Consider the following 13,607-nt stretch of genomic DNA (forward strand, 5'->3'; position numbering starts at 1 on the left):
TGGGGAACACTCAAACTGTCTTAAGAAAAAGGTGAGCTACAGTCTCTGTACACAACTGTACACATTGAAGCAACAAGGGAGGGATGTGCACCACTGAGCAGTGAATGGTCAACTACTTAAATAATATCTGGTCAGTTGTGGTCTTACGGGGGTCCCTTTTCACTCACAAACAGGGTACAACCAGTAACTATAAACCTACAGAGTGTACCTATATGGTAGGCGTTTCAGACAAAATGGCAAATGAGTGTAGGTATAAGCCAGGTGTTTCTAATATAGTGGCAGCTCATTGTAACTATCTAATGAAGTAACCTTTATTAATGTTCTTCATTGCAATTGTGTATAAAAAGAAGAAAAAATATACCGAGACATCAGTTATAGGCGCAACAAGCAGCTGCCATGGATTCTGCAGTAGTCACGGGAAACAAAACAAGCTAGAATTGATTCTGGTTGACAGCGTGATGGCCTAATCATCAATTTAGGTTCACACCTGCACATTTCTCTCACATCAAATGACAGGCTTGTATTTCGAATAGCGTCCCAGTTGGATTTATAAGTGAATACAATGAAACACAGGGTGTTTTATATGACTGCCTCTCTACACACTGCCTAATAATGTTTAATTCATAAAGTAACCTCAATTTACCAACCCTATATATCTATACTGGGTCACCCAAATCCGGCCCTGCACAATTACATGCTCTCTCAGCACATGATTCACCTTGTGAAGGACGAGCTATACTGTAGTAAAAACATAAATTCAATGCCATATTGCTGTAAATTATCCTTTACTTCCACTATTTTACTATATGGAATACTACAGAAAAGCACTGTCTGGTAACATAAAAGCAATAAACAGTATTCCAACCAAGAAATTTTATTTGCTGTAATGTCTGAGAAACTGTCTTCAGTAATTCTGAAACTCACATGTTGTAAGGAACTGCTGTATCTCTTGCATGGTAACTTTGAAGGAGAAGAAAAGTTATTACATTTAATGTACATTAATGTAAAAAAAGATTTTGGACTATTTTTATTGGTCAGTTCATTATGAAATCTACACACAACATCAGCTGGCAGTTTTAAATGGTGTAAAAAAAAAGGAAAAATAAGATTTTGATGTGACTGTAACTATGTTATGCACTGGCCAGTCACTTCATTAAGGACACCTACCTTGTACTTAATGCTACTCTATCCTACACTGTAGTCTACTGGCAAATTTAACTCCAGATGTGAGACTTATACCGTAAGTGGTGTTGTGGTGGAGCAGGGGGAACACTCAGTGTCCCTGATATATAAAAGTACTGTATATATTAATCTTGATCAGAGCAGATTATACTTTTCAATAAGACTGAAGACAAGAAGAGAGAAGAAAATGTACTCAAATCTGTGCAAAATTTATTTAGATTTTTACTGCACCGCAGCCAAGTCTGATAAGGGATGAGCAGTGTTTTTCTCCTTGATTAAAAAAAAAGACAACATAAAATGTGTTCTGTGCAAAAGTTATGCACATTTTATATATATTGTTCTATTTTTTTCCAACAAACTCAGCAAATCAATAGGAATTGTGAGGATGTGTTGTGTATGACTGTATATGTATGATGCATGATGTATGTATTTTTTGTAAATGGTGCTATGAGGCTAATTTAGCTAACATGTCACAAAAGCTTATCATGCAAACTTCATGTCTAAAAACAACATAGCAAGTCTGTTTGAAATTACTTAACAAATCAACAGGGTTTGAGGTGAGTTGTGATGTTTTATGCATGTAGTTTCAACAGTTGCTAATTGGTGGTGTATGAGCTTGCATTTCTTGTTTGCTACATTAGCCTTATTGCTCCAGCGCAAAACTAAAGCAACAAACTTCAGACACCAAACTTGTCTGTCTGACTACATTTGGGGTAAGTGGGAAAAGTATGTCCATTTAATTTTGGACAAAGTATTGCTTTAAATATTCTCATCATGCTTAGAGAGAAGGGCTTGCATTTCTTGCACATCTTGGCTCTGGAGTTCAAGAACATTTCTGTTATGCTGGCCTGCTCTAAAGGTGGGGGTAGTGTTAGATGAGGATGTATGGCCTCCCTACACAATGTCTAAAGAGGATCAGAGAGGCTTCACTGGGAGATTAGGTGAATCTGGTCTCCCACTGGTTCAGATCTATTCCAAAGCATGCACTCACCATGCACCTTTTTATTAGAAACTCTACCTGTTGTTTCCACTTACTGACCATTTTTTCTACCTTCTGCTTCCACTCACTGGCTTCTTTCTAGAAACACCTACCTTGTACTTCCTTTCACTGTCCACTTTAAACACCTACTTTAAATATCCACTATATAGACTTTTATAACAGACTGATCTGTTGCTGCACCATTTATTAGCTACCCTCTACCCCATTCATCGACATATTACTTGGGTGGTGGATCATTCTCAGCACAGCAGTGACATGGTAGTGTGTGTGTTGCTGCTACGAGCATTTTTCTGGTGGCACAGCTGCGTTGCTGGTTTTTTTTATACATGTCAGTGTCACTGTTATGTTAAGAGTGGACGACTACCCAAAATATCCAGCCAAAATGGCTCTGACCACTGATGAAGGGAGTGAGCTGTGCAGCAACATTTGGGATACAGTCCTGTAACTGTACACCAGCAAGTGGGGCAATAGTTTCTAACAAAGTGGCAAATAAATGTACGTATGAACTGAACCACTTCTCTGTGCCCCTGCAATGGCAGTACTCTCCACTGTCATCACTAGAGCAAAATCTAAAGCACACCGCTTCCCCTCCAGAGTATTCATAGCAGGAGATGTGTCTCACTCACCACCACTTCTAAAAGAAAGAATGAATGCAGTGCCACACTACCCCAGACATCTACTAATCCACTTTCCCACAGTAATCCAATTCCACTCAAATCTCTGAGGGCACTCAGGTACCTCTGGGTCTGTTTCACCAGTCTTTCCACTCCTCCTCATCTGTTTTCAGGCTAGTACACAAACACACACACACATTGATCTGAAACAAACTCCTGGTGGGCCTATTTGTTAAAACTAAAGCCCTACTAATATTGTATTGTATATGAGTGGCCAGTAACATCACCACAATTGATGACCCGCAGTTGTATTAGTATCAGCAAAAAATATCGCCATTAATGTGTCTTTTTGGTCACGACACCATAGACATTTGAACCCATGAACTCCTGGTGATAGGACAACACTTTAGACAGCTGTGCCACTAGGAAGCCCAGTATAACACACTCCCACTTCACAGCTGACAAGTGAAATCATATCAGTCTTGTCAATCATATCAGTCATATTTAACAAGTGAAACACTGTAATGATGATTATAAATATAAAGTTATAGCGCGGCAGAAAAACACCACCCTTGATTTGTATAATTTCCAGTTAAAATGGCCATTAAGTACAAGTTATGCGTTTTTCAGTTTCAGAAAAAAAAAAACATATATTTTACAGAAAATTACAAAGAAGGTTCAACAAAAAAACATGATCTTAAAGCTGTTCATCATTTAATGTCTCCATTATTTGCCTTCATTACAGCTTCCATTCTTTTCAACTCACTTTCAGTTTTCAGAAATCTGCAGGAATGTTTAAGTTCTGTCTTAGTAGTTGGTTTTGCATTTTCTGCTTCTCGCAATCTCAAGTAATCTTAAATACATTCAGACATGTTGAGGTCTGGGCTCTGGGGTGGTCAGTCCGTTATTCTGAGAACATCAGCAGCTTATTTGTTTGATGGCTTCTTGACAGCTACACATCCTTTCAGACCCATGGTGTTGAGCTGTCTTCTCACAGTGGTAGGATGGACAGAAACACCTGAGGATTTTCAAATCTGAAGCAAGAGTGGAGCTTGATTTCTATCTCAATGATGAAAGCTTTAAGTACTGGTAATCTGATGGTGACAGTTGGGTGGTCTACCAGGTCTTGTTTTGTTATTAGGAGTCCCATTTTCTCCATATCTTTTAATAATTTTTGGAACTCCAGCTTTGGGAACTTTACTTTGACTTTCCCCTCCCTTATGCCAGTGGATTATTTTTTTTATCTTAATCTGCTCAGAAATATCACCTTAAAATGAATAAATTGATCCTAATGGCCGCTTAAACTGAAAAGATGATCTCCAACTTTTGCACAGTGCTGTATGTCGGCCTATAGAATTTTTAGCCCCTTCAAATCAATATTAACATTTAATACAAAACAGCACACAGACACAAAGACAGACTTCATGTGAACAGGGAGCCTGTGTTTCTAAAAGCCCAGCTGGACAAAACTGAACACTGTAAATGATTAAATTTGGTTCTGTAGGTGTTCATTTAGCAATTCAGTAGGGATTTTACTTGCAGCCTCTGTTCAGCTAGGCAGAAACAAACACAACGTGTTTGGACTCACTAACAGTCTGTAATTAGTTTGATGGTTGAATGATGTCTCATCACCCGACTGTAAATGGATGCATTGACACAGTCTCACTCCTGTGCCTCGCTGAATGTCTTTCCAGAGGGACTACTTGGGTTCTAATTCGGTTCATCCATATGTGCCGAAAAGCTGCTTTGTTATATCTCAGCCTTACTCCGCTGTCATCAGCACAGGCAGTTTCCCAGACCCTGATTAAGTCTAGACCACTTCTCAATGGTGAATCACTATTGGTTCAAGATAAGGTTTAATCCGAGACTCTTAATGTGTAAATGGCTTAATAACTTTTGCTGACAGCCAACTGCTGGACCTGACCAAGTCCACCTGGACTGTTACTGCCCTCCATACAATAAGTCATATTAGAAACAATGAAACATACTAATATGGTGCTTTCAAACAGTTGCTACAACAGAGCTCCCAGCTCCATAGAGTCGTTTGTTTCCTCTTTCTTTTAAGCCATTTAGCTAGAAAGTCAACATAGATGACTCATATTAAGCTAATAAATCAACATAAAATGTCTTAAATGCGCCCCAAAAACTCTTTTAAGACATTTTACATGACAGTGATGCTGCATCGAATACCATTAAAAGTACTTAGTGCTGCCAATGGGAACATAAACATGTTATGATGAAGGTGCTCTGCGAAATGAATGTACAAAATCATGGACAAAAAGCAAATGTCCATGGCATTCCTCCTCTATCAAGAATGTTTTGACCATGACAAGACGTTTTAACGCTCCAGATTCACACACACACTCAAACAATGAATGATGAATAAGTAAACACTATTTTAGCATTACATGCAATTGCATTTTAGTCCCTACATGCTGATTCTACTCTGTTTGCATGGAAATGTGTCACACAGATAAATCAAGTTCACACAATGATCTATATTTGCTGAGTCCAGTTAGGCTGGGTCCAGCACGACTACAGTTCATTTCGAGTTCGTGTGAGGCTGTGAGCTGTGATCACTGAGCTACTGGCCACAGGTCCACAGTGAAATCGCCTGTTAGCATGTGAGCTACTTCACATCTGAGCTAAAAACAAAGCAGACAAAAACCAATAAGATACAGAGAATGCTACAGTGAAAGACTGACCAGCTGAAGCCCCAGGACCTCTTACCTCTTTTGGGCAGTGAGTGGACAGCGACGTGGTGCTGAAATCAGGCGTCTCTCTGTGCAGAGACACTGAGGAGCCTCGAGCTTCTCCTGTTCTCTAACACGATTGGTCAGTTTAGCGCCACATCATCGTCACGTCATCGATCTTTCGCGCTTGTATTGGTTCTGCTCATGATCAATCACAATTTTATCATCCGCACTTCCATGCAGGTCACTGGCTGAAATCCCAACAATCTTAGCTCTGGGTGGTGCTTAGGCATTAGGCCATTAGGCCCGCATGCTGGGATTTGTAGTCCCCCTGGAACTGCACATTGATTATTTGGATATTTGGTGAAAAATAGCTATTTGCTCGAAAAATTCTCTGAAATCAAGTTCGAATTCAGTTGCACTATCTGTCTTTATGCACGCTAACAGAAAGGAAGGTGAAATGCATTAATTATGACTCCCCACACAGGGTTTGAATTACAGCAATACAGTGCAATTATTTAAACAGCCTGAGTAAAAAAATTACAAGATTAAAAAAAAAAAAAATCAGCTCTGGACATTCATTAAGGGCAAATGATTTGCATTTAGAGACAGAGCAGGCCTTTTCTAGTGATATGCCTTTTTAGCATTTTCCCACTTAAAGGACATATACCATAAAAAATATAAAATAAAATACATTTCTTACTTATAAAACTTAATAAAAGAGTTTAATGCAATATGCACACACTGTTAAAGTTTCAAAATGTATGGTTCACCCCCCCCAGTCTACACAGTTAATTTATGGAATTAGGATGCAAATACTGCCCATTTTGAATTCACTGTTTTTGTGATGTGACGAAAAACAACATTTTTAAATATTTCCACCTATTCAGTCTAAAGCAGTTTAGCTCTGTCCATTCATGCTGAAATTATAAGAAGATTATTAAAATAGTTTATGGAAGAATTATAAGAAGAGTTTATATGAAGACATATACACTTTTTTGCATGAGGTACAACACAAGTTATTTACATTAAAAAAAGTTTTTTTTTGTACATCATTTGAACACAGCAGCTGTCCTTTACATTGTGTAACAATTTCATAATGAACAGACGAATAGAAATATTTCAATTTTTTTAACTTGGAATAAAACACTTTGCATTCAAAGTAAAGAACATTTTTTGCCTTGTGTAAAGCTACTATTTTGGAAAATAAATGTTTATGTATTTATTTATTGTGGACAGCGACAGTATTGCACCATTGCAGACAACAGCCTATTTAATTCTAAAGGGGTAAAGATGTTGAAAACTGGTATTGTAAAAATTAATTACGACTATTTTTGGTACATAAAACCACAGAAACGTTATAAATCGAAGTCAGGGGAAAAAAAAAAACAAAAGAAATGTAAGATACAGGCGCTTTAATTGTTGAAAATGAGTTCACCAAATACACCAGCAGAGGGCGCTGTTGGATCTAAAAAAGCTTCCCTAATCTCAGCGTGTAAAAGGGTGTGTTCTGTGTCAACATGGATGAAAAGTGGGAATTTCGACGACGTCTTAATGATTAGTAGATGGGTTGATAATTTTTACTGCTTGTTTACATCCCCTAATAACGCGCATGTTTGGCTCTGATTTAAGATTCTCTATTAAATTAAAACACAATTCGCCAGTATAATCAGATGGCTTCTTATACCATTGACGGACCTGGACCTGGACCTTTTTTCAGGTCTTTCCACATTTTAAGGCTTTGTTACTTAACCTGGCTCAAAGTAGATTAAAAAAATACGTGCTTACGGCAGGATAACCCAGCCTACAGTATAATCCTACAACAAACTCCTTATAGTATTGAGTTATGCTGGACAAATTAATTTACATCAGGGCAAAACAGTCCTTACACATTTAACAGAACTGAGAAGGTGGTTCAATTATCTTTTACCGTTCAGTGAAAGTTCAGATCACGTGCCTAGACCAACGTGCTCAGGTGAATCCTAAAAACATATAGGCCTATTAAATTGTGAATTCCTATAGGATAGGCTACGATAGAACAAACGTGCCTCAGACGAGCGCCATTGTTGCTGATGCCCTCGACAAAGGCTCCCATTGAGAAATTTGTCTCCTCTGGTGCTGAACGATTCGCCAAGGAATCGTTCTTTGTGACTTGCACAAGTCGATTCACTCAAACGTGTAGTTCGAATGAATCGACTCGGTAGACTGCATTTCTCCTCCTTCACCCTTCTCCTCCTCCCTCCACTGATTATTACATTGACGGCTCTGTATGCGACCCACATCAGACTCCTGTAGAGTTTAACTGTGGACTACCACCAGATCCCAGCTGAACTTTGGCGTGCACTCGTCTCAAAATGGGTGAGTGAAAACTTTTCTGTCCACGGAACTAAACTAAGATGTGTAAAAACTTCCAGTACTTCGAACTCATGTTTGCTGCCCTGCGGAACATAGATGAATATGTAACATTAACTTTTCTCCCAATGTTTACTCGTTTATGCATTCATGTTGAAATGAACTCCGTAAAAGTTTAACAGCTGAATTTACCGTAAAAGTGCTTTACTTAAGGACTAAAGGGTAATCATGGAGGAAGCCCCCCCCCACCCGCCTTTCTCTCTCTCTCTCCCTCCCTCCCTCACACTGACTCACTGACTCAGTCTGTCTCTCACACACACATACATTAATTGCTATGTATATAAATTCTGTATATAAAGTTTTAAACAACAGTCCTTATGGAAAAAGAATGTAACAACAAAGCGCCTTCATCAAAGTCTTCATCACTTTCCTTTTTCGCACGAGTATGTGTGTGTGTGTGTGTGTGTGTGTTTCCATGCCTTTTCCTGTTGTCTGTTGACATGTGCTAGACGGGTAAGTAACCTAAAGCTGCTATAATCTGATTACCTCGGTTGTCTGCTGGTGATTATATAGCTGGAGAAGTGGCCATGTGGATCTGCATCATATACTAACTGACTGTGGTACAGAGTGACGGACAGCTGCCTGCAGGTTTTTTATTATCAGTGTTGCCTATTATTACATTTATGGATATTAAACTATGGTCTCGTTTAATTTGTCTAGCTGGTTCAGAGGTGGCTTCGTTAAAACATTTGTATTCTAACCACTTTTTTAGTTGAGATTTTATTAGCAGTTGTGTGGCTGTGAGAATGTTATAGCTCCTGCTAATATGTTGTAGTGATCTGTATTGTTGTTTTTTGCTGCTGCTGCCAAAGTGCAATTCAGAATTAATAAAGTTTATATCTGTCCATCCATCCACCTATCTATCTATCTATCTATCTATCTATCTATCTATCTATCTATCAGTGTCTGTATAACTGTCTGTATATCTGTCTTGTCGATCTACACTATATGGACAAAAGTATTGGGACACCTAGACATTATAACTACAGGAGTGTGTCTGCGGTAATATTTGCCCATTCAACCAGAATAGCATTTGTAAGGTCAGACACTGATGTTGGACGAGAGGGCCTGGCTTGCAGTCTCCAAACACCCAAAGGTGTTCAGTGGGGTTGAGGTCAGGGCGCTGTGTGGGCCAGGCAAGTTCTTCCACATCAAACTCACCAAGCCATGCCTTTATGAAGCTTGCTTTGTGCACTGGGGCACAGTCATGCTGGAATAGAAAAGGGCCTTCCCCAAGCTGTTCCCACAATGTTGGAAGATTTCCCTTCACTGGAACTAAGGGGCCTAGGCTAACCCCTGAGAAAACAACCCCATAGCATTATCCCTCCTCCACCAAACCTTACACTTGGCACAGTGTAGTCAGGCAGGCAGTATTCCTCAAGCATTCACCCAACGCAGGCTCATCCATCAGATTGACAGATAGAGAAGCATGATTTGTCACTACACAGAATATGTCTCCACTGTTCCAGAGTCGAGGGGCGGTGTGCTTTACCCCTCCATGCTTGGCATTGCGCATTTTGATCTTAGACATGTATGTAGTTGCTCAGCCATGGAAACCCATTTTGTGAAGCTCCTAAGGTGCAATTCTTCTGCTGATGTTGCTTCCAGAGGCAATTTGGAACTCTTTAATGAGTGATTCAATAGAGGATAGGCACTTGTGAGCTTCAGCACTTGGCAGCCCCGCTCTGTGAGTTAGCCTTGTGGCTAAGCTGTTGTTGGTCCTCGAGCCTTCCATTTCACAATAAGCATTTACAGTTGACAGGGGCAGATCCAGCAGGACAGAAATTTCACAAACTGACTTGTGGCATAGGTGGCATCCTATGACAGTGCCTTTTTTTAAAGTCACTGAGCTCATTAGTCAGACCCATTCTACTGCCAGTGCTTATCTTTTAAGATTGCAAGACTGTGTGCTTTGTTTTCACCTTCTGTTCAGGTCAGTGAAGTTCTGTCAGGGGGTGTCACAGTCCCTGTGACCAGCTACTGTCTTTAAGATATGTGCTGTTTTTTTGTGCAGAGGATAAATAGAAGAATACAAGAAAGTCAGTGTCCACTTGCACAATGGGGGTTTTTAGCTGAGCTGTGTTTTTTAACATTAGCAGATGGTGTGAAACTGATAACACTGTGAGTCTTTGTGTGTATGTGTGTGTGTGTTACCTGTCCTGTCAGTGTTTTACTGTTACTAAACAAACAGGGTTAGAGGAAGAGACTTTGCATTGCCAGGAAAGCTTATCTGGATTCGACTCAGAGTTTCTTTCCACAACACCATGGATACCCACATTTTTTGATCAACAAAACACTACATAAAGAAAATAATTATGGCTGATCACATTTCAAGCAGACATGATGATTAGATGTTTTTAGTCTGCTTTCTAACAAAACAGCAACATCAGCATGTCAGACTTTCCCAGTTCATAAGGTGATTATGTAATAGTCAAGATGGCTTTTTGCTGTTTTATAAAGCATCCATATTTTAAGTGTGAAGAATTAGTGTCCAATTTGTCTGCCTTTCCACGCAGCATGTAAATTTCTGCATGCATAGGGCTGGTTTCCCAGACATGGATTAAGCCTGTCTTGGACTAAATTGCAGTGTTATGGATGAATCACCATTGGAATTTCTTTTTAGTCTAGGTTTAGGCTTAATCGAGGTCTGGGAAAGCAGCCCTCAGAGTTTGTCTGGTCTAATGATATAATTTGGAGGCAAATGATCAAATACAAAAATATTTCAGCTTCATTTTAAAGGAAATCAAAAAGATATTTTTAAAAACAACACTGAAAAAGAAAATGTGTTATTATTTCAGAAATTACCCTATAAATGATTTTGTATGTGTATTAGCTCATTACTGTCTGACTCAATGCTATGAGGTTAAATAGATCATAGCATGATCCTTGTAAATATCTAAGGTCTGAATACTAATTTTTTATGCACGTTTTTTTGGGGTCACAGTTTGAACTTTGAATTCGGTAGAGTGGGCCATGTACGCAATATGTCAATATATGTGACAAAATAGCACTGGAATTTTCAATTCAAAGGGATCTAAGGCTAGTGCTGTTCATGTGTTTTTTGCATAGACTGTGAAAAATGACATCTCTTGTTTGAGCGGATCACAGATGCGCTCTGTTGCATTCTATGGCCTTTGATTGCGGCTGCTGTGTTTTTCTCTTTCACTCTGTCTCACTCTCTCTTTCTCACTCTCAGTGTCCTCAGCACTGTAATATATGCAAAAAGTCACATGAGAAATAAATAGGCTCATTATGCGTCTCTTTTTTTGTGCCTCCTCCAAACATTCCCCTCTTGTGTGTGGGGCCTTTGATAGCCCTAACAAGCATCTCCGTGTTTGTGTTACACCCCCTGGCCCTGAGATTCTCTCTCTCATTCTCTCTCTCCACTAGCCACAGGCTCAGAGATAATGTGCAGAAATTGAACTGGGGTTATGGGGTACGCTGGCATGCCAATACTGAACCTGTTACAGAGCTTCCCTTTACTGTCTGGCTGGCAAGAGAACCAGAGAAAGAAGGAACATGTGTATATGCGCGTGTATATGTGTGATAAAGTCATGAGTAAAAGAGGGCAAAACAGTGACATTGCCCTCCGCACCATTACCAACATGTCTAACGATGGTTTACTGTTCAAAATGTGAGTGTAAACCTTTAAGACTCCAAATAATTTATTTTTATGTGCAACAGCAGTAGATTCATAAATATATCAACAGCTTGCTTCATACATGCACAGAAAAAGAACACAATGCTTAAAAAAGATGTGTTTTTCATCTTTTATATACAAACCGAAAGGCTTAAAGGGAGATTTCTCAAAATGTTTGCATATTAAATTGTTAAGGTGTAAACAAAGTCATTAAGAGTGGTCTGATATGAAATACACTGTTCTGGAGAAACAAAATCGGTTCAGATTTCTTTACAGTGGTGGTGATAGGAACCAGATATCTGAAACATTTAATGCCTCTAAAAGCCACCTCACTAAACGGCATTACATGAAATAGTTACAAACATGTTGCCCAATGCTTGTGACATAGTTTTGCCATAGTTTTGAGGGAAAGTTTTGGTCTAAAACATATTGTTTACAATACATGTATACACACAGGATGATATAAGGGAAAATAGTCCCCATTTTTTATCATGATTTTAACATTTTCAGTGTTACATATTATAAGTCAGAATACTCATGTACGTGCACTGGTTTATTTTAGATTGTAAAGAAAATGTCTGATGTCTTGTGTTGTAGACGTAGCAACCCCTGATTCCAATCACAACAACTGTAGTGACAATTGAGCTTGCAAATTTCTCTAAATTGCACCATTGCACCTCACACTGCTCTCCAAGATTGAATTATGCAGAAATTTTGATAAACCAGTGCAATTACTGCAAAACTGGGAAACAAACAAACAAACATAAGACAGATGTTTATATTTTCACTGATATTTCAAGTTTGTATTTGAGGAGATATTTACTTTGTACTCTCGCAGAGCAGAATGTTTAGCCGACACTGAGCTACTGTGCTAAAATGTTAGCATTTTATTCATTTTACTGCACATGTATATATAACTGTTACATGTCTCAGTAAAGCTAATCCATGTCGAATTAGCCCTAATTATGTATCTACATCGGCAGATATGTAAATGAAGAACATGAGATAATAGCATCAGCTTCACTTCCCATAGCGATGCGTTGCATTTCTTTTTAAAATAAGCTTAGATGAACAAGGATGAGTTTGATTAACCCATTATCACATATCAGTGATCAGTGGTCACTGACTCTAGTCCTGGTGTTCTGTTTTCCCATGGAGTCCAGTTCCAACCATGTTCTTCCACGCCAGCTCTAGCAGTTTAAAGTCCTTGATTGGCTGAATCAGACGCTTTAGTATAGGGCGAGAGGGCAGTATAGATGCAGGTTGATTGGTGACAACTGACCCTGATAAACTGTGATGAACAGGTGACCTCAAATTATTGTTATTTATATATATATATGTGTGTGTGTGTGTGTGTGTGTGTGTGTATATATATGATAGAAAAATGGTTACTGATGGAAAACATGTAGAATTTGATAAAAATGTACAGAAATCTTTGCATGGATAGTAATTTTTTAATGAATGCTGCACTGTGTTGTATAGCGTGGATTTTGCATTAAAGCATTTTTTAATGTCAAACACCCACAAGTCTTGTGATACAGTGGTTTTTATAGCATTCCAGCGCTTTACAAAGTGCACATTGTTCCCCTTGATTTGGCTTAATGATGTGTAAAACTTAATGCTGCATTCAGGGATATTTTCTATTGCATATGTACACTGTTTAGATGTTGGCTGATTTTGGACAGCATCCACACTCTGGTACTCTGGTGTTTAATGTGAGATGAGTCTTGTTTGGGCTATTATGACACTGCAAGGCAATTTTGTGCAACACACGTTATTTAGAGAATGTGAAAACTCATCATTTTCATTCATGGCTGTGAGACTGCAGCAAAGACAAAAAAAATCCCTAAACACATGCTAAACAATGAGACATGACAGCTATGAAAATGTAAGCCTATGTGACTAATAATGTAAAATGGCTAGGTATGTCATAATAATTACATAATCACCTGACTGCAACTATTTAAGTTGACCACTGTTATTTTCCATAGGTATGTTATGTTCCACATTCTTATGTTTAGGTCGTAAGAAACATACTATGAATTGGGTGCATTTTTGTTCTTTAG

The 13,607-nt window shown here is 38.7% G+C and overlaps 1 protein-coding gene across 1 annotated transcript in view; it reads left to right on the forward strand.

Annotated features, from left to right (window-relative positions):
* The first annotated feature begins 7,691 nt into the window (after positions 1-7,691).
* The window catches only part of gpm6ab (glycoprotein M6Ab), a 117,576-nt gene continuing 111,660 nt past the window's right edge, over positions 7,692-13,607 (forward strand). Inside the window, exon 1 of the mRNA XM_036574889.1 lies at positions 7,692-7,847. Within this exon, the coding sequence (XP_036430782.1) occupies positions 7,844-7,847 (4 nt within the window). The 5' untranslated portion in view covers positions 7,692-7,843. The remainder of the gene's footprint in view (positions 7,848-13,607) is intronic.

Source organism: Colossoma macropomum, unplaced genomic scaffold, assembly GCF_904425465.1.
Source record: "Colossoma macropomum unplaced genomic scaffold, Colossoma_macropomum, whole genome shotgun sequence".
Taxonomy (NCBI): Eukaryota; Metazoa; Chordata; class Actinopteri; order Characiformes; family Serrasalmidae; genus Colossoma; species Colossoma macropomum.